The sequence below is a fragment of the Saimiri boliviensis genome, chromosome 10 (genome assembly GCF_048565385.1).
Source record: "Saimiri boliviensis isolate mSaiBol1 chromosome 10, mSaiBol1.pri, whole genome shotgun sequence".
NCBI lineage: Eukaryota > Metazoa > Chordata > Mammalia > Primates > Cebidae > Saimiri > Saimiri boliviensis.
Window position 1 is genome coordinate 87,023,805 of NC_133458.1, and position 21,304 is coordinate 87,045,108.

The 21,304-nt window shown below is 35.3% G+C and overlaps 1 protein-coding gene across 4 annotated transcripts in view; it reads left to right on the top strand.

The window, feature by feature from the left end:
• Nucleotides 1-20,095, top strand: part of ITGB8 (integrin subunit beta 8) — an 83,943-nt gene extending 63,848 nt beyond the window's left edge. For all 4 annotated transcript variants that reach the window (XM_074379600.1, XM_003934731.4, XM_074379599.1 and 1 more), the window contains 6 exons: nt 859-993; nt 3,663-4,068; nt 6,558-6,783; nt 7,688-7,800; nt 11,556-11,719; nt 11,813-20,095. In XM_074379600.1, the coding sequence (XP_074235701.1) occupies nt 859-993; nt 3,663-4,068; nt 6,558-6,783; nt 7,688-7,800; nt 11,556-11,719; nt 11,813-11,935 (1,167 nt within the window). In that variant the 3' untranslated portion in view covers nt 11,936-20,095. The remainder of the gene's footprint in view (nt 1-858; nt 994-3,662; nt 4,069-6,557; nt 6,784-7,687; nt 7,801-11,555; nt 11,720-11,812) is intronic.
• The last annotated feature ends 1,209 nt before the right edge of the window (nt 20,096-21,304 follow it).

The following is a 21,304-nucleotide window of genomic DNA, read 5'->3' on the forward strand; positions in this document are numbered from 1 at the left end:
TTCCTAGATAGAACACCCTCTGTTAAAATGTTGCAATAATAGTGACTGCTACTTTTTTACCACTAATATCCAGTCACTTTCCATGCATGATCTCATTCAGTTCTCACACCTGACCTGTAAGGCAGGTGGTTAGTACTCCCATTGTATATTAGTAGAAACCAAGACTCAGGAAAGTGAAACAAATTCATCAAAGGTTCCTCAACCAATAAGCAGAAGAAAGTGGAATCAGAATCCAGGTGTTCCTCTACTTCCAGCCTCAGGTGCTTCCTCCTGTGCAATACCACCTGTTTTTCATTGTTTTACAGTGTGTCAAAAGATATGCTTTACGCTACCTTGACTTTACCAGCCAACTATAAAGTCTCATTTTCCTAAATTCTCTGACTCCCTTCCTGACACATAAAGTTTAATAGTTAAATTGTAGCACAAAAATATTTCTTTAGCAGCTTTATATGACAGAAGCATTTTCCATATTTTAAATGTCAAGATTTACCCTTTGTGATGATATATGTGTTCTCAATGTTTAGTTAAACTTTATCATAAAATATAAGTATTACTGGATTAAAAATGACTATTTTGTTAACAGACTCAGAAATATCTTTGAAGGGCTCAAAATGCAGTCATGGAAATATGTTTTTTAAAAAACAACGATTTGAATGAAAATAATCTAATCCTTCTGTATTTCTTATTTCAAATATAATTGGGTCATTATGTGGAAACACTTTTTATTCATGCTTTTATAGAAAGAAACTCTTTGATCTAGTTAAAATTAAATCTATGATTTAATAAGCTTGACTCTGCTTTGTTGCTTACATTTGAAACTACTATCATATGTAATTTAAAAAAATAATGTCTCTGCAGAAACTCATTTCAGAAGTGAAAGTTCAGGTGGAAAACCAGGTACAAGGCATCTATTTTAACGTTACCGCCATCTGTCCAGATGGGTCCAGAAAGCCAGGCATGGATGGATGCAGAAACGTGACAAGCAATGATGAAGTACGTGGGTGTGCATTTTTCCCTTTTAAAACAAACTAAGTTGTCTGGCATACTTTCTTACAGAAAAATCAAACCATTCTGAAAAATTTTACTTACTATTGACTCTAAGTATCATATTTATACTTCAAGGTAACTTGTATTGTTCCTCTTCAAATTTCCTATTTTAGTTCAGTTGATCCCTCCAGCTCTCAGGTTTTAATATGTATATGTGTGTGTGATATTAAACAATGATTTATCAATAGTAACTTTAAACTTAGGTGTCATGACCAGTATAAATTAGGAAATCACATATCCTCAAATAAGTAGTGTCTATGTTTATAATAATGGTAATGCCTTTTCAGTTACATATTCACAAATTCTCAAAATAAACGTGAAATTGAAAGTCATGTAACATAGAAAAGAATGGGAGTGATAGAGCAGTTGAAAAAGGCTAAGAATTCAAAACCTTTCACTTTGTGATTTCCCCAAAACACTCATAATTATCTAAATTATCTAAAAAGAAGTAGAGAAATTTGTTAAGACCAATACAAAATGAGAAGAGTCATCATTTACCAAAAAAGGATTGGGATGTAAAGAAGACAGACCCAGCTTGTAACAGTATCAGGAAACAGCAGCAGAGGAGATAGAGATTCCCCAAGGACTGGCACAATAGAGACAGTAACACGGAGAAATATACCCGTTAAGGGACTCTTCGCTGGGTGAAGTGATTTTGGGTGAGTCACTGACCTCATGACATTCCTTGTCTCATTTTTAAATGAATGACTTGGACTAGAGATTTCTAACCCCTTTTCCGCTAAGGTTTTATGATGATTAATTATATAATGTCATGCTATAGAAAAAAAAGTTATTGAAAGTGATAGAAGAATCTAAAACTGAATAAAAGAGAATTCTCTCTGCTTTTTAGTTAGAATATTTTTTTTTATCTTAGGAATTTTAGAGCTGCATATTTTAAATTAATTATTGCTAGTTTCAAATTCTGTAGTTTCTTCTATAATCACTTTCCTTAGATTTTGTTCAAAAGACATCACACACTACTGTGCAAAATGCACTTTTGCTTTTCATTAAAACTACAGAGAAAACTTTTTACTAGCAAATATAGCACTAAGTTACTTTATGAAAAAATGGTCACTTTCTAAGAAATAGTTATTTTCTTCAAAATCTCATTTTGGAAGAATAGTTTTTCTTACCTTTTACATTGTTTTTTCTTTTCATTTGCTTATATATCATCTTTCCTTCACTTTCAATTGAGTGGTATAAATAGTTTAACTCTCAGGAATCATCACATGACCTCTTAATCACAGAAACCCCAGGGTTTGATCTACTGTTAGAGATGGCAATGACCACATTAACTTACATATCTGTTAATCCTCAGCATTCTCAAAAACAAAAGCATTTTAACACCAATTGTATTGATTTTAACATTATGGAACCAATTCTAATGTTTCATGTATATATAAGCCTAAATTTAAATATATTATTATATCATCATATACATATATTCCAACCAAAAAGCTCAGCACAAATTAATTTTAAATTGTAATGGATCTCAGTCCAACATGAAAGAAACACACCTTCTTATTTACCAAAGTACCTAAAGATGGTAAGATGATCTAACAAATATAAGTAGACATATTAAATAATTGTGTTGTGCAAAAAGAAGAAATAGAGAAAAAGAAAACATTTGACCAATTCCTGCCAGCACAGTTCCTGAGTTCTGGGCTAACTTCTTCCACTGAGACAAATCAATGACCTGTGCTGATGTCTTAAGATTTGAAAAGGAGAGTCCTAAACATTTTTCTTTGGAGTAATATCAGAGAAAGCCGGTATTTTCCTCCACTGACACCCTCTATAAACTAAAATTTAACTCTGAAACTTTACTTGGGCTCCTAGAAAATAGGAACAAAATTAAAATGGTTTGTTTGAACATCTCATCTCAGGGTTTTGACTTTTTTTTTTCCCTGATACGGAGTCTTGCTGTGTCGCCCAGGATGGAGTACAGTGGTGTGATCTCAGCTCACTGCAACCTCCGTCTCCCAGGTTCAAGCGATTCTCCTGCCTCAGCTTCCCTCCAAGTACCTGGGACTATCGGTGCAGGCCACCACAACCAGCTAATTTTTGAATTTTTAGTAGAGAAGGGATTTCACTATGTTGTCCAGGCTGGTCTCAAACTCCTAACCTCAGGTGATCCAGCTGCCTCGCCTTCCCAAAGTGCTGGGATTACAGGCATGAGCCACCTCACCTGGCCTCGTCTGAGTTTTAAACCAGTAGAGCAGAAGCCTTTTACTTTGGTTTATGTGCTCTGTTCCTAGTGTCAAATATTCAATAACCCCACATTTTAATGACTGAACTTAGAAAATGGTCTATTCTTTCTCATGTTTGCTAAGAAATTAATCATAGTGGTGGGGTGGATACCTCACATAGGCTTGCACTCAAGTCTATTTAGTGGTGCAATAGAGACATTATTCTTTAACTCTCAAGTTCATTAATTGGGAAATAAGTGACATTAAAAAGAGATGTTGCATATATGTGAAAGAGATTACATGTGTTTAACAAATATTGTTAATTTCTCCAAGATGGTTTCTTATCAATTCAGTTATTAACAGGTATAATATTGGTAATAAAAATAATCAAGGTATATAAATATATTTCCTTTTTCCTCCTAAATTTAGGTTCTTTTCAATGTAACAGTTACAATGAAAAAATGTGATGTCACAGGAGGAAAAAGCTATGCAATAATCAAACCTATTGGTTTTAATGAAACCACTAAAATTCATATACACAGAAACTGCAGTTGTCAGTGTGAGGACAACAGAGAACCTAAAGGAAAGTGTGTAGCTGAAACTCTTCTGGATTCCACGTGTTTCCAGTGTGATGAGAATAAATGCCATTTTGCTGAAGATCAGTTTTCTTCTGAGAGTTGCAAGTCACACGAGGATCAGCCTGTTTGCAGTGGTCGAGGAGTTTGTGTTTGTGGGAAATGTTTATGTAACAAAATTAAGCTTGGAAAAGTGTATGGAAAATACTGTGAAAAGGATGACTTTTCTTGCCCATATCACCATGGAAATCTGTGTGCTGGTGAGTATAAATATCTACAGGCAACTTTTACTTGTCACTATTACACTAGCATAGATGTTAAAGTATCTTTAAATCACATCTTTATAAATTACCAAAACTGAATCTGAATTTGTTAAAGTTTCATAGTCCATGAAATTAGGGCATGGCAATAGATTTATAGCATGTGATTTTGATATTTATATTTTAACCTTTTTTTTTATAGGACATGCTTCAAAATAAAAACCTAAAATTAATTGTTAGTCTCATGCATTTTTTGATCTTGGGAAAAAATATACAAGAAAAGGAAATGCTGATGATGTCTGACACATCTTCTAGAAGAATCAAAGTATTCTTCTAGAAGGATCTGATTCATTCTGGTAAATGGTCACTCCCTCCAACTTGCTCAGGGGATTTTATTTCTGTCAGAATGATGGGGAGTGAGTTATAAGAGTATACTTTTCATTCATTTGAAAATCCTTAATGCATTATTATAAATGGTATTCTAAGATGGCAGTAATTTAAGCCTCTGTAGTTTATTTTGGGCCACCACCAGCAACAAAACTGCCAAAGAACAGCATTCTTCAAGAAAACATTGCTTGACTAAGTAATCTAAAAGACTTGTCCTTGAGGCCACACACAGACCAAATTTTAAAAATGGAACAAATTAAAATAAAAATACCAGGATTACTCTTGGGCCATTCAATTTACTGCCACCTACAGGTTAGAGTCCAACATTTGCAAACTAAAACAAAATACTGTTTTAAAATGAATTAAATAAACTACCCATTATCTGAGTTCTGTGATAATTTTCCTGTGACAATGTGCTAAATTTACTCAATGCGAAAACATCTTTTTAGTATTTTCATTTTAGTAAATAAGTATTTGTTAAATTATTGATGAATGGAAACATGTCATCATAAGCATATGGGAAGCAACAAACCTATAAAAAAAAAGTTATAATCTAGTCTAAGATGAAAATTTGGCCTGTATCACCTAAATGTGTAATGGAAAATTATCTTCCTATCCTATTACATACATAGACTATTTTAATATACAAGCATTTATTCAACTGTAACCGACATCATGGGTAGGATGGTTTACAGGTGACTTTACAGTGAACCAACAGTTGTCTACCATATTTTCCAAGGAGGAAAAATATTATTTTACAGTAAAGAGAAAGAATTTTCTGAGGTCACATCCCACAGCTGTCAGTCTCTCAAGAAAGTTTCAAATACATTTGAGTATTTGTCCCAGTCTCTGCAGTAGAATATCAAAAAATTAATGTACTAGTTTTTCTATATGATTATGATACTACTGATCTATAAGCAGTTGGTAATCTGTTTTGAATTTTTTCTGTATAAGTGCAGACTGTAACTGACATGTACTTTCTCCACTAGTCTCCTTTGGGAATAAAAACACATGTGCACAGGCCTACTGGCTAGGATTCAGCATAAGCCTGCATAGCAGAGAGGGTCTGGCCAACATTTGTCTGGCCTGGACCTCATTAGTTTTACACTTAGCAAATAAAGCTGGTCCTACAGTAGAATCTGTGGAACGATTACCCTGCGATGTGCTCAGCCATAAAAGAACAGAGAGAGGGAGCTAAGAAAGGAAAGAAAGAGAGAAGGAAGGAAAGGAGGGAGGGAGAAAGGAAAGAAGGAACAGAGGGAGAGAGGGAGAAAAGACGAAGGTTAGTTTGTGGCTAGATAAGCTTCAGAAATCCTATATAATCATGTAAAATGCACCCCCTCTTGACTATTTCTAGTGCGCATTGGCATATAAAGTTTTGGACACTTTTTGCTGTCTAAAATCCATTTAACTATGTGTAACTGTGCTTTCTTCACCCCACATGCATAAGTGTTCCCCCACCACACACACACCATCTTTCTTTCTTTTTTTCATTTACCATCTAAGAAGAGCTCACAGCATAGAGGCGGATCTGCCCTGCTGACTTACTAAATAATGCACTGAGGACATGAAAGCATCAGCTTCTCAAGGGATCTGATCTTTAAACATGGCACCAGCAGTACTGAAGCACTAGAAAGGTTTGCCTCGCAGTCCCGCAAAGTTATCCTAGGCCTTCAGCAATATCAGAAGACAGAAAATAGATTACGGAAACTATTAATCAAATACCCGTATTTTTCTCATTTCAAGTCAGACAGTTAACATTACTTCGGCCTTTGCAGTTTATTAATATGTGTGTGTTTTAAATTTAAAACTGATTATGCAATGATATTCAAGTAGTCTGGGAGGCACTGAAGCAAGGGTGCCTTCGTGCTTGTTAGCAGAGTTCATTAGCATCGGGAGATTATCTACAGTAGAACAGCTCTGAAAATAGATCCTCCTAAATCCAGCACTGTTTGTGTCAGACCAACAAAAAAAGTGTTGCTGTTTCCATTCACTGGATTGTTAGTGTGTTTCCATGGAGATGATACAGGAATCTATGGTTGAAAACTTTTTACAAAGTCAGTGATCCAGATAACATAGGTTCTGCGGCGTCTTTCTCACAGGACATGGAGAGTGTGAAGCAGGCAGATGCCAATGCTTCAGTGGCTGGGAAGGAGATCGGTGCCAGTGCCCTTCAGCATCAGCCCAGCACTGTGTCAATTCACAAGGCCAAGTGTGCAGCGGAAGAGGCACGTGTGTGTGTGGAAGGTGTGAGTGCACCGATCCCAGGAGCATCGGCCGCTTCTGTGAACACTGCCCCACCTGTCATGAGGCCTGCAAGGAAAACTGGTATGATTTCTCTGACTCCAAACATGCATAAAGAATAGCTACTTTTGTCCTTTTTTGTTCTGCCTTCCTTAATCTTAAAAGTTACCTGATATATTGTTACCGTCATGCCACAAAAGAATGAAATGACAAATGCTATGAATTAGAAGATCTGGATTCAAATCTTTGACTGCTGGATAGCTGTGGAAGCATCAGAATAAATGTGGGCACTCATAACCTTACCGTTTTTGAAATAGGTTTTTGAAATCAGAAGTTGCTTGCTACCCAGCTTACTATTTAGTTATAGTGGGATCAATCTAGAACAAGTTGTTATAATTTTCTGTGCCTCAGTTTCCCGATATCAAAAGTCAGGATAGTAATAACAATAATATCTTGCTATATTTCTGTGAGATAATTAAATGATTCATATTTTTAAAAACTCAGCTTTGTATTTGATGCATGTCAATCATAGGATAAATGTTAGCTATTACTGCTATGTTTTATTTTTAATATTTTAATGATAAAGAACAATGATGTCTGTGACGCACCCTAGAAATAAGTGATATGTTAAATGAAGGTGACGTTACTGTTTTGTGTCAACAAATTTTTCAGTAGCAATTTGAGATCGGCACAGAGACTACTAATCTAAACATCACTGTAATTTCCAGTTTGTTTTATTCAACATTTTAAACCATTGACTTTTTCAGATTAGTAGCTCAAGTAAGTTTTTTAGACTTACGCATGGTAATTTATTGTGATCATTTGGTAATGCAATCCTTCAACATAATGATGGAGTTCTTTCTCATAAACCTAATCAAAATTTGAATTGTCTCTGCATTGTTATTTTGTCTTTATTTTCCTGCAGAAAATATTATAGTCTACCACCTTTTTAAAAAATGAATACTTTCACTTCTGTTTTCCCTTGCAGGAATTGTGTGCAATGCCCTCACCCTCACAATTTGTCTCAGGCTATACTTGATCAGTGCAAAACCTCATGTGCTCTCATGGAACAACAACAGCCTTTTGTTGACCAAACATCAGGTAGGCCAAAGCTTAATAATCAAAGCACAGAAGAGTGTCTGTAGAGGATGCTGTTCCCCAAAGACCCATACTAAAGAAAGGACTGGGCCAGACACGATGGCTCACGCCTGTGATCCCAGCACTTTGGGAGGCCATGGTGGGTGGATCAACTGAGGTCAGGAGTTCAAGACCATCCTGGCCAACATAGTGAAACCCCATCTCTACTAAAAATACAAAATTAGCCAGGCATGGTGGTGGGCGACTGTAATTCCAGCTACTCAGGAGGCTTAGGCAGGAGAATCTCTTGTACCTGGGAGGCAGAGGTTGGAGTGAGCCGAGGTCATGCCGCTGCACTCCAGCCTGGACAACAAGAGCAAAATCCCTTCCCCGCCCCCCCCCCAAAAAAAAAAAGACTGAGGGCTTCATTTTTTAATTATGAAATATTGCTTTATTCTTTATAACATTGTTTTATTTTTAAACAGCTTTATTATCACTGATATAGAAAAACTGCACATATTAATATATACAATATAATGAGTTTGTAATTCAGTTTTTTAAATCTCCCAGAGATGGTACTCTATAAACTGAGTATGCTTTCCATAGTGTGGCTGACTGGTTAGGTTTCCTGTCTCATCTATACAGCTGAATGTCCAAGCAATGTACTTCCATGGAAGGGCATCCAAGTAAATTGGCTAGCGAGGCCTCAGTAAACCCAAAATATGACTTCCCCATGTAGACTCATTTCACTAAGAGACAGTCTGCGGAGCAATAATTTTCCTTCATAATCCAAACTTGCTTCCAGTTCTGAATGTCCTCTTGTCTATTCAATATTTGCTTTCATGTTTTAGGTGAAGCCAAAAAACTGTAAGTAGCAATGATCTGCTTTTGCAAAATACGTAACTTCAGAAGGGCCATTCCTTCCTGGTACTTTTCATTTTGATAAAAATATAGCTTAGGGGTGAATGATTATAAATGTGACATAATGAAAAGGGTATGGAACTTTTAGTTTGAAGACCTTGGTCTAAGACATGTCTCTTAACATTACTAGTTGAGAGATAGCAGCCTTCCTACAAAAATTTCCCTGAGCCTCAGTTTCCCCATCTGTAAAATGGAGATAATGCCAATCTCAGAGCTGTATGACATTAAATGAGCCAGTGAACACGAAGGGAGTATCTAAGGTAAAAGATGACACATAAAATGGGCAACATATGAGAGCTACATTCAAAGACTATTTTTAAACAAAAGTTAATTAGAACTTGCCGGCCTCGATGGCTCTCGCCTATAATCGCAGCACTTTGAGAGGCCAAGGCGGGTGGATCACCTGAGGTCAGGGGTTCGAGATCAGCCTGAGCAACATGGTGAAACCCCGTCTCTACTAAAAATACAAAACTGGCCAGGTGTGGTGGCACATGCCTGTAATCCCAGCTACTCGGGAGGCTGAGGCAGGAGAATCGCTTGAACCCGGGAGGCAAAAGTTGCAGTGAGCTGAAATCATACCATTGCACTCCAGCCTGAGCAACAAGAACAAAACTTTATCTCAGAAAAACAACAACAACAAAAGCAGACCAAAACAAAAAAATAGTGTATTTAGAACCCAGAACCTTACTTTGTACAGGGGTAAGGTGTGGAACTCCACATGCATTAGAAACTAACCTTGAAATTCTATCTTTATTAAGAACACTCCTATTGCAACTATTATGTCAAGTCTTTCCAACCTGTAAGAAAAATTCCATCTCTTAGGAAGACTGCACAAAAGAATACACTTTCTCCAGAGTTTTGTTTCCTTTTTCCCTCCTATCCACACTGATCTTAGCCCATAATGAGCTTGGCTCTGAAAAGAGCCCCATGTGCTGCCAGCTGGAGCTGCAGCAATCACTCCAGAAAGCCAAGTGCCTTTCTAATAAATAGGGACTTACTATCAAGATGTCATTTATTATGTTAAGTAAACACTACTCTGACTTAAGTGTTGTTACAAAAAGTATTTCCTTAAAGCTTCTTAGAAAAAGCCTGGTTTGCCCTAACTAAAGAAAGCATAGGCTAGGCATGAATATTTGACCACTCATGGCATTTAAATATACATACAGATTTGAGCTCTGAAAATACCCTCTGTCCAAACCTGTTAGAAATATTTCTAAAATGTCAGTAGCTAGGGGTCCCCCTCCCCTTCACAACTATTGTGCAAGGAGAGGGAAAGGGCATTTGTTAGGCACATCTATTATCTATCCACTCAGTCACACTTAAAGGCTGTTCTTTTAGTCTCTCTGGCTGAGCTTCCACCAGGCGAGAAGCCAGTAAGTGGGATCAAGCCACCTGCCCCCTCTGAGGATTTGCCTTAGCTGATTGAGTAGTCCTAAATTAACCAAAGGAATGACAATCCAACAGAACAAAAGGCATGTGCGTTATGAGCCTGAAAAGTCAATGTGGAAGCCTCAAAAGACACCACCTTTGAGTAGAATATTTTGGATTCCCTCTCTGTGAGACCTGTAGCAACAGGGACCTGCAGTGGCATTTGGTATTTCCATTCCAATTGGAGTAGCCTTTGACTTTTCTTTCAAAGTATCTTATCACAAAAAAAAAAAAAAAAAAAAAAAAAAAAGTCTTCTCACTTCAGAGAAACCCTTGCCCTTGTCACTGAGTTTTGCCTTATTCAAGAACATGCTTGGTCCTCACTGGAAATTCAGACCCAAATCCCCCAGGATTGGGTGGTGTGCTATTCTAAGCCTAGTGGCCCTCTCAGGGATACCTTGGAACTTTGGATGAGGTCCACAAAGTCTGGAGAATGGGTGAAGGAACACATGCCTCTTTAGCTACAAAGCGCTTTTCTGAATCTGGGGCAGCTGGAGTGTTCCATGGAATACTTGCCTATTGTGCAACCATCTTCCTCTTAGATTAGGGTCATGCCTCTGGCAACAACAGAGCCAGTAGACATTTTAGCACCAGATCTTTGGCAATGAGGGTTTGCTAACCATCTGGTGCTAAAATGAGATCTCTAGCTGTCCCTCATCTTAACACAGCATTTCTTTTTCCAGTTAGTAATTATTTGTTTAAGTATTATTTGTTCTTAAAATACACAGTGCATTTTTAGAGGCAAATGGAATAGATGTAGTTAACAGATAAGTAAAAAGTAAATTAATGAAAAATGAAGAAAGACATTTTCACGTTGTCCCTTATTGGACACTCCTATTTCCTGGAGAAGCCATGTATAATAATAATGAAAAGTTAGACTTTAATTTCTGAATAAATATTTATTTACCTATTAGTTTTGATTTTAGCTTCTGCAGATGTTTATTTTCCATTACTGGCATGGAACAAAATGAAGACCAAGCATAGCAACAGAAACATATGCTTAGGTCCAGAACTGTTCAATCATTTTTTAAAATCCTATTTTCCACTTAGTGATCAACAGTATACACCACAAAAACTATTCCTCTTTCTGTCACGGATAAAATTATGCTTGGTTACGGGACATGGACATATTCCAGTTAATACAATTAAAGAATCAAGCTGCAAAGAAGTTATATGATTGAATATCTTAATCATGGCTATTCTCTAAAGGAGAATTTTCTATTGAAAATATTTTAATAGTAAATGTGCAAGAAAAGTTAAAGAGCTTACTGTTTTTGAGTCAAAGGTAATTTCAGTGCCCTGTTTTGAAAATGTATATTTACAAATATCTCTGGCACTGTTAATTGAGGTGTGAACATCATTTACTTGATGGACTCTTTTGATTTACTTGTTCCAATTTTTAATCCATTTATTTGTTTGCTTCATTACAGAATGTTTCTCCAGCCCAAGCTACTTGAGGATATTTTTCATCATTTTCATAGTTACATTCCTGATTGGGTTGCTTAAAGTCCTTATCATTAGACAAGTGATACTACAATGGAATAGTAATAAAACAAAGTCCTCGTCAGATTACAGAGTGTCAGCCTCAAAAAAGGTCAGTGAATTAAAAAAAAAAAATGCTCCCAGTATGTTATCGCGTAGTTAAAATATTTAGGCTCATAATTAATAATATTTCTTCTCCATTAAGGATAAGTTGATTCTGCAAGGTGTCTGCACAAGAGCAGTAACCTACCGACGTGAGAAGCCTGAAGAAATAAAAATGGATATGAGCAAATTAAATGCTCATGAAACTTTCAGGTGCAACTTCTAAAAAACGATTTTTAAATACTTAATGGGAAACTGGAATTTTTAATAATTGCTCCTAAAGATTATAATTCTAAAAGTCACAGGAGGAGACAAATTGCTCACGGTCACACCAGTTGCTGGTTGTACACTCGAACAAAGACTGATAAGCATCCTCATCATCGTGTGACTCACATAGCTGCTGAGTTTTTCAGAGAAAAATGTGTCTTACTACTGTTGGAGACTAGTGTCATAGTAGCACTTTACTGTAACATATAACTTATTTAGATCAGCATAGAATGTAGATCATCTGAAGAGCACTGATTACACTTTACAGGTACCTGCTGTCCCTATACTTCCCAGAGAGACCTGCTGTGAGAGAGTTTAGCATTTGTGTCACTACAAAGGTACAGTAATCCCAGCACTGCACACATGCGGGAAAAATAATCCGGCAAGTATATTCCAAGGTTGCCAAACACTTCAACAGTTGGTGGTTGAATAGTCAAGAACAGCTAAATGAATAAATAATTCGCGTTTCACTCTTTCAAATGGTGAACAGATAAAACCTTAATCTTAAGAGATTACTGCTTTTTAAAGTGTGTAGTTTTAGGCATGTGTGTGTACGGTTTGCTTCTTTTTACAAGATAGATACTAATTCCAGCATTCTCTCCTCTTTGCCTTTATGTTTTGTTTTTCTTCCTTACAGGATAAGTTTATATATGTCACAGATGACTGGATTAATTAAGTGCTAAGTTACTACTGCCATAAAAACCTAATAATACAATGTCACTTTATTAGAATACTGGTTTTAAAAGCTGAATGTTAATAGGGAACACATTAAGTATCATCAAAACCTGAATAGCTTCATTGTGCACAGGTGTGGAGTTTTGTATCTTCTTACCAGGTAAACCGAAGGGATTGGACATTGCATTTGTCTGATCATTAATTCACAAGATATTTAGAAACTCTGCCTTAAGCAAAGTACCACATTTTGAATGTTTTCTTAGATTTTGACTCAAGTAGATATCACCATTTTCAAATGAAAAGCTATGTTACCTTTTTCCCTTCAATGCAGCCTAAGGATGTTCTTTCCCTGAGTCACTCCAACTCTTCTTGCCAGAATTTATTTAAAAAAACAAAAACAAAAACAAAAACAAAACAAAATTGGAGGAGAATAGATGGTATCTTAGAAATAAGCTATTTTTTCTTTTTTGAGACAGAGTTTCTCTTTTGTCACCCAGGCTGGAGTGCAATGGCTCTATCTGGGCTCACTGCTACCTCCGCCTCCCAGGTTCAAGCTATTCTTCTGCGTCAGCCTCCTGAGTAGCTGGGATTATAGGAACCTGCTGGCAAGCCCAGTGAATTTTTGTATTTTTAGTAGGGACATGGTTTTGCCATGCTGGCCAGGCTGATTTCAAACTCCTGACATCAGGTGATACATCTGCCTCGGCCTCCCAAAGTGCTGGGATTACAGATGTGAGCCACCGTGCCCAGCTGCTAATTCTCCTTTTTAGTGAGTTAGGGAACTGAGCCTCAGAAAACTTAAATGATTTCTAAAACAACACTCAAGCGATGAAGTGGCCACATTAGAGAGGAGTTTCTGTCTTCTCATTGCCAGGCCAGTGTTCATTGCACAATAGCATGCTACCTCTTGAATCTTTAAAATATTCAATTGGCAAATGTTTTCCAATGTGATTTACTCGAGTCTTAAGCGTTTGTGGAAAGTTCAAAGCAAAAGAGAAAGAATAATTCAGCTTGCAGTCTTTCATGCTAATCAGCTTTCGAAGAGACTGAAGCATGGCATACGTACAGGCTAATTCCCTCGCACCAAAGCCTGCATGAACAGTGTTCCCTGGAGTTCTCCAGTGCTCAGCTTGAGACCTTGACACATGGGCTATGAGCCCTGTCTTCCCCAATGGAAATTTCTTTAGATTTACCGTATCCCTATGGACTTAGTCTGATTTGATTGGCTAGCAGTCTAACAGTTCTGTGTGGAATACACAGTTTTGCCCATTACAACAGAGGACTCTATTTGAAATACCTTTTTATAATTAACTTCTATGATTTGCTGTCTTCCAGCACTTTAAAGTACCAGATATTTGCATTTTGATGAAGACTAACCCCATCCTATATTCTACCCTAAAGAGAACTGAAAAACCTATAATAAGTTGTTCAGCAGCTCCACTGGATATCCTCTACAGCCAAGCAATTATAATGCTAATTTGAACTGTATTTCCTTCCTCAAATGGGAGGCTGACATAATTCAGTACTATGAGTCACTTGCATAAGAAACCTTTGATCACTAAAAATAATGTAAAAATTGCATTTAGTAGCCTAATACACATAACATTCTTTTTAAAAAGGAAAATGGATAGATGCCTGACAACTCTCTGAAAGAAAAAGTGTAAGATAGCCATGAATTAAGATGATGACAGTGTTTGAAAGGAACATGATGAAGTGTGTGAACAATAAACAAATTTCTGTATGTAATGAATTATCCAAAAGTTTTACAAAATGAAATCCTTAAGGGTTTATATATGTTTTACACCCTAACTAGTTTGTACTAACTTTATAATGGACTTTATAATGGACTAAGGCTGTAACCATAGGAAGGGGCAAACTTCCTCGTAGGCAACTCAGTGTTAGATGATCGTGGTTATACTTGCAAAGTCTTGTGCTTACTTAAAAAAAAAAAAAAAAAAAAAAAAAAAAAAAAAAAAAAAAAAAAGCTAATTTTTAAAGATTGTAGGGCTTATGTTTTACTTGAATAATTGATAATTTCCTGTGTAATGCTTTGTGGGATGAGAATAGTTGACTAGTTAGAATTAATTAAATGCTAAGGGAACACAGGGTATTCTTAAGTTGAATAATTTATGTAAATAGACTCTGTTTTCAACTAATATGGCCACAGGAGCCTTTTGAGATTCATTGATATTAAACGCAATTAATGAAATTTTACATTGTTAACAGAATTGAGAACTTGAACAACATTTTTAGTACAGCAGCATTTTTGTGCCCTAAAGTAATGATTTATAAATGTGCCATACATACACTACAACATAACTTTTGCTTTTTAATGCATTTTATTTCTCTGGGGACACCATTGCACTGCAGTACACATGTATTTATAAACATTTGTTATATTTTTGAAAACTTGGTAATATTTATTAAGTCATAGACTTTTCTGGAAGACTTAAAATTTTCACTAAAATCTGATTATGTCTTAAATGTTCAGTTTAGCTTTGGTTTATAAAAATAACAAAAAAAAATCTAAGGTTAAACATAATAGATATTTCTGGAGGCAATTTTTCAAAACTCAAAATTAAAATCTGTGGATTCATGATATGCAATACTTCAAATAAATCTGAAATATATTTTTAATATTTACTTAATATCCATTGAAAATATCCTTCCTTATGTAATACAACAGGCAGCCATCAGACACTGAAATATGTTATGATAGACTATGAAGAATTTTCTCTGTAGAATTATATTCCTCCTGGAACCTGGTAAATTAGATTAGACTCAAAGGCTTTTTCTTCCTTTTCTGACTCCTGCTTTTTCCACTCACTCTTCCCAAGATATTTTCTAAAGCTTCAAGCTTAGTAAGCCGAGTAGTGAAAAATAACTGAATTTAATAATTAAGTTCTTCATTTCCAGACATCTTTAATTGATCTTAAAGCTCATTTGAATCTATGCCCCTGAACAAAAACAGACCTATTAAAATCTAAGAATTCTAAATTTTCACAACTGTTTGAGCTTCTTTTAATTTTGAAGGATTTAGAACACATATACTTTCATAAAAGTATCAAGTGAAATACAGTTACATGGGAGCTCAATCATGTGCATATTGTATTCTGTTCTGTTGACTCTCAATAATTAATTTACAACTATCCTCATTCATATTGACCTTAAGAATTCCATTTTACGCAATGCAGACCACTGAGATATATTTTCAAATAAATATAAAGCTAATGTTCTTTCAGATAATTTTCCTTCCCTAATTCCTCTATAGCAAATTTTTATGTATAACTGATTATACATATCCATATTTATATTTCAAAAGACATCACTTTTTCAAATTAAAATCTGCAGTTGTGACATCTTGCCATTGTTGGCATGTCAGATGCAGTGTTTTAAATTATACTTGAATAAATATTACACTAACTCAACTTTAATGTTCACAAGTCTAGGGGAACTTTGTTGTCTTATAAATATTTGAGAGCCCATTTATGATCATATGTGAAGCCAAAATTTCAGGACAACTAAGTCACGTACAACTCAACATGGAGCCTAACTGATTATCAGCTCAGATCCCGCATATCTTGAGTTTACAAAAGTTCTTTCGGGCCCCCACTTATACTTTATGTGAAGGCAAATAATTTCAGCAAACCCTAACTTAACCAACCATTAACAAATTTTTCTTTTTATTGTATTCTTTGAGATCCTTTCATATTATCATCTCATTTTTAAACAAAATTAACTGGAAAGATATTACATGGAACTATGATAATTAGATTTTGCAGCATCTTGTGTGTCTTGTATCAATGGCAGAAGAAAAATAAGATAAAACCAGTCAGTGCTGTGAAAATCGACTTTCTTCTAGAGTCCCCTTACATTTTATTCTTCTTTATCATTTGTGGTTTTTTTTTTTCTCCTTGGCTCTGATCACTTTAACTTCAAGCTTATGTAACAACTGTTATAAAACTGCATATTTAAATTATTTGAACTACATGAAATGATTGTTCAGCTATCTGGGCAGCTATTAATGTGAGCCTGAGAGTAAGAACACTACTCTTTTATCTACCTGTAATACCTTTCTGCATAAAATTTATCTTTGTATGCCTAACTCTATTATTCAGGTTTCTTCTAGCCTCTACAACCTACTTCAGTTAAAATTGTCTAATACAATAATAATTTTTTTAAAAAAACTGCAATTATCAAGGACAGAAAATGTGTGATTTGTGTAAAGAATTTTTGTGAACTTTACACTTTCCTGCAGATAAATGTGAAATTTTGATAAGAATCCTACACAATGACAAGTATGGTACATAAATTGTATTAAGAATATTGAGTATAAAATACTTTAATTCTAAATTATAAGAAAATAAAAATTTGCTCATGTTAATATAGAAATTCGTTTTGTGTACATTTAACATAGCTTTTAAACTTTCTTACATTTATTAGCTACTTCATTATGGTTTTTTCAACTTCTGAAAAAATTAAAATTGTTTTAAGATTATCAGTAATATAAAAACTTATTTTGTTTCACCTAACAACTACTGCATTTGTAAAAGGAAATTCAATAGAGAATATATATTTAAATTAAAATATTTGAATATAAAATAGCACTAAGAAATAAGCAAATTATCACTGAATGTATTTCTTATTATTTCTGGCTTTGAATTATACCTAACTTAAATTGTCTAAATGATACAGAATATTGGAAAATATGATACTTTTACATAATATATTATGAACCTGTTCATATAACGCTGATTGACCACTAAACTCTGTTTTATGTATTTATTAAATAGCTGACACTGTAGTTTGTTGTGAGATGTTTATTTTTCTAACAGAGCTTATAACAGGACAAGGCATTTAAATAATGCACCATTCTGTTTAAAAGTAGGTGTTAATATGAAATTGTTTTAAAATAAATATATAAAAATATAAAACACAAAATGCTTCTTTCTTTCCTGTGTGTTACATCACTCTCAAAGTTCCAGACAACAGTACATTGTACCACAAGGAAATGTAATAGCATCTATACACTGTCACCAATGAAGGACATTACATAATTCCAAAAAGATACTACTTCTAGAAAATTGTAGGGCCAATGATTAACAAGAAAGGACATCCTAGCTGTTCTTTTCTTTTTTGATAGTTACTTGCGGTTGAAACAGAAAAAATATTCTAATGACAAAAACCTGAAAAAATAGCTAAAAGTTAAAACAGGCATTTTCTACATGCCAGAGACTTCTACCTCCTTAAGTGTAACATATTCATAACCTTCAATTGAACATTCTCAAGAGTCATACTTAAATTAATTGAATTTTATTGACTATCCATGTATTGTGATTTTCCTTTATTTACCCTACAGGAGAGAATAAAGCAGAATGTGGTAGATATATTTAAAATAAGATATTTAGACTGATCATCTGTTCTTAAGAAGCTTTTAATAGTTTGAAGGAAAAGATAAAGTGTAATGCACCTGATATTCTTTGGCTGTGTCCCCACCCAAATCTCATCTAGAGTTCCCACATGTTGTAGGAGGGACCTAGTGGGAGGTAATGAACCATGGGGACAGATACTTCTGGTGCTATTCCTTTGACAGTGAATGAGTCTCACAAGATCTGATGGTTTTAAAAAGGGGAATTTCCCTGCCCAAGCTCTCTTTTCTTGTCTGCCACCATTTGAGATGTGCCTTTTACCTTCTGCCATGATTGCGAGGTCTCCCAGCCACGTGGAACTGTAAGTCCAACAAACCTCTTTATTTTGTAAATAGACTAGTCCTGGGTATGTCTTTATCAGCAGTATGAAAACTAATACAGCACCTTTCGATAGAAGATCTGTGCTAAAGAGACCAGATGGACACTTAGCGGTAGGTTTCACAAGGCCTTTAGACTTGAGAACTCATCTCAATTGTGTTTAGACGACAGTCTTTCAAGCCTAGAATCCTGATTTTTTTTTTTTAATGAGTATTAATTGACCCATTTCTTCCTTTCTTCTTTAGTAAGAGAACATACCTTTTGAGTTGCAGCAGAGCACAGTTGAGACTCCCAGACTATTTTGTAGCTGAATGTAGAGACAGAACTTAATGTGGGCCAGTGGAATGGAGGAGGAAGTGATATGTGCAGCCATGGGGCTCACTTCCTCTGCTTCCTTTTTGTTGTCTGGGACAACTGGAGCAGCTGTCCCAGCAAAGGAAGCCTTGTGCTGAAATTGTTAGAGCTTCCCCTTTAGCTACTGACTATTCATCTCTAGACATCTCTGTTGGAAAACAATCTTAGCTGAACCATTGCATTTGATATTATAGCAGATAATCTGTACTGTAACCAATGAAGTTTTCTTTATGTAATTGTCTCACTGAATAATCAGGAGTGAAAAGTATCATTTTCCTTAATTTTTCAAATAGGGAAAATATGTCACAGAAAGGTTAAGGATCTTGTATGAATGCATGCAGCCAGTAAGTGGCATTTACTGCAGGATTCATACCCAGATCTATTTTGCTTTCCATAGGTAACTGATCATATTTATTGTGAGCACAGATTTTACTAGTTCAACAATCAGAAGTCAACCTTTGTTCCCACACCCCATAACACATATGCAATAAATAAAGCTGAGGAGTGGATATATGTATACAAATGCTACACAGGAAAACATTAACATTCTTTACAAAGACAAACAAAAGGTGAAGTGTACTCAGATCCCAGAGTTAGAAGAGTCAGGAGAGTAAGAGGAAGCCCATGGAAGACAGCATCTGGCCTAGTCTTGCAAGAAAGGTATGAATATGCAGAAAAAGGAGGTAAACTGGGAGAATTTAGAAATGATAAAGTATAACCAAATGCAGGAAAGAGTGTGGACTCCATCCATGAGCACTGAAATCGTATTGAGAGATGGCATTACATAATAAAAGGCAGTAACTGACAGGTCCTAAGTTATGGACAGCTTGATTCCCAGGCTAAGAATTTTGAGCTTTGGTTACTGGGGCAAACTATAAAAGTTTTGCACAGAAAAGTGGTATTACTGGAGTTAAACATGGTTGACATATAATTACATAAACTGAATATAATTTTAAGCATTAATTTTTATTCTCTAATACTAAATGCAAATAGTAGTTGACACTATTAAATATTTAACGCTATTAAATGCTATCTAATACCAGATTTAAATACAATTTAATACTACTGTAAAAGAATTGGAAGCGAAGCGAAGCATTCAAAAGAAAAAAAGATTTGAAATCTAACCTCCTTGTGGCAATCACTTTTATATGTAGGCATATTTTCATCTTATTTTTCTATGCACTTTATAACTGCTATTATACAGAAAATGCATATTTACTGTTAAATGTATTTATATGCATTATATAGATAACGCATATTTACTGTAATATCTAGGTTAAAAATACCTAGAAATTGAAATTAAAAGAAATATTACTCTAATCCAACCACCCAGAGTTGGTCATTGCCATATATTTTTCAGGAAAAGAGTGCATATATATATAACAATATATGTAATTACATATATATTAAATATATAACAAATATATATTAGAAATATATTAATATATTTGACTAAGAAATAAATATGCTATATACAGTCCAGTATAAAGAGATTTCCTTCCAAAAATGTATCAACATTTATGTCAAGATTTATAGCTGTTTTAATAGGTGAATATTGTTCCATAAATGTGCCACAATCATATTCACTGAGAGCCCTTATATTCACTGAAAACAGAATGATCGGGATCTGATACAAAATATCAAACAATTTTCACCAAGAGAACTAGTTAAATTACTTTTGACTGGGGGAGACTTGCGTGTTTGTAATGCAGAGGAGAAGGAGCCAGGGTAGAAAGAAATGATTATGTTCTTATGTTGAGAAGGTTTGGATGCATCTGATGTACAATAGGAGAGCATTTCAAATTGTGACAAAGAAAAGTCAGTGAGGCCAGGCACAGAGGTTCACTCCTGTAATTCCAGTACTTTGTGGGTGGAGTATCACTTGAGCTCAGTAGATCGAGACCAATCTGAGCAAAATGGTGAAACCCTGTCTCTACTGTCAATACAAACACTAGCTGGGCATGGTGTTGTGCACCTGAAGTCCCAGCTACTCGGGAGGATGAAGTGGGACATCACCTGAGCCCAGGAGGTTGAGGCTGCAGTGAGATGCGATCACACCATTGCACTCCAGCCTGGGTGACAGAGTGAGACCTGTCTCAAAAATAGAAAAGAAGAGAAAGAAAATAAAAGTCAGTGAAATGAGCATAAAGGCTTTTTATGAAGAAGTAAAGCAGAAAGGCAGGAAATATGTGCTAGTGCTAAAAGGAAAATTTGGACGAACTTGGGGACTGACTAGATATAGGTGGTAAGGAAAGGAGTTAGTGGAAGCACCAGCTCCAAAAGACACTACAGGCTTCTATTCAAACTGGATAAAACTCCCAATCTGGTCTCACAAACTACACTGGTCTTGCCAATCCATGTCTTTTAGACTAAATTCTAACTTTATCAAAATATTAGACAAGACAAAGCTGAGAAATTTTAAACCATGTCAATGATCATGCTTTCAAATATTATAAAAATAAACCTAATTGAAACATGATCACTTATGATATAATGACTTACAATGAATATTTTTGTCATAAATAGAAGCAGTGGTGGGCTGCACAAGAAAA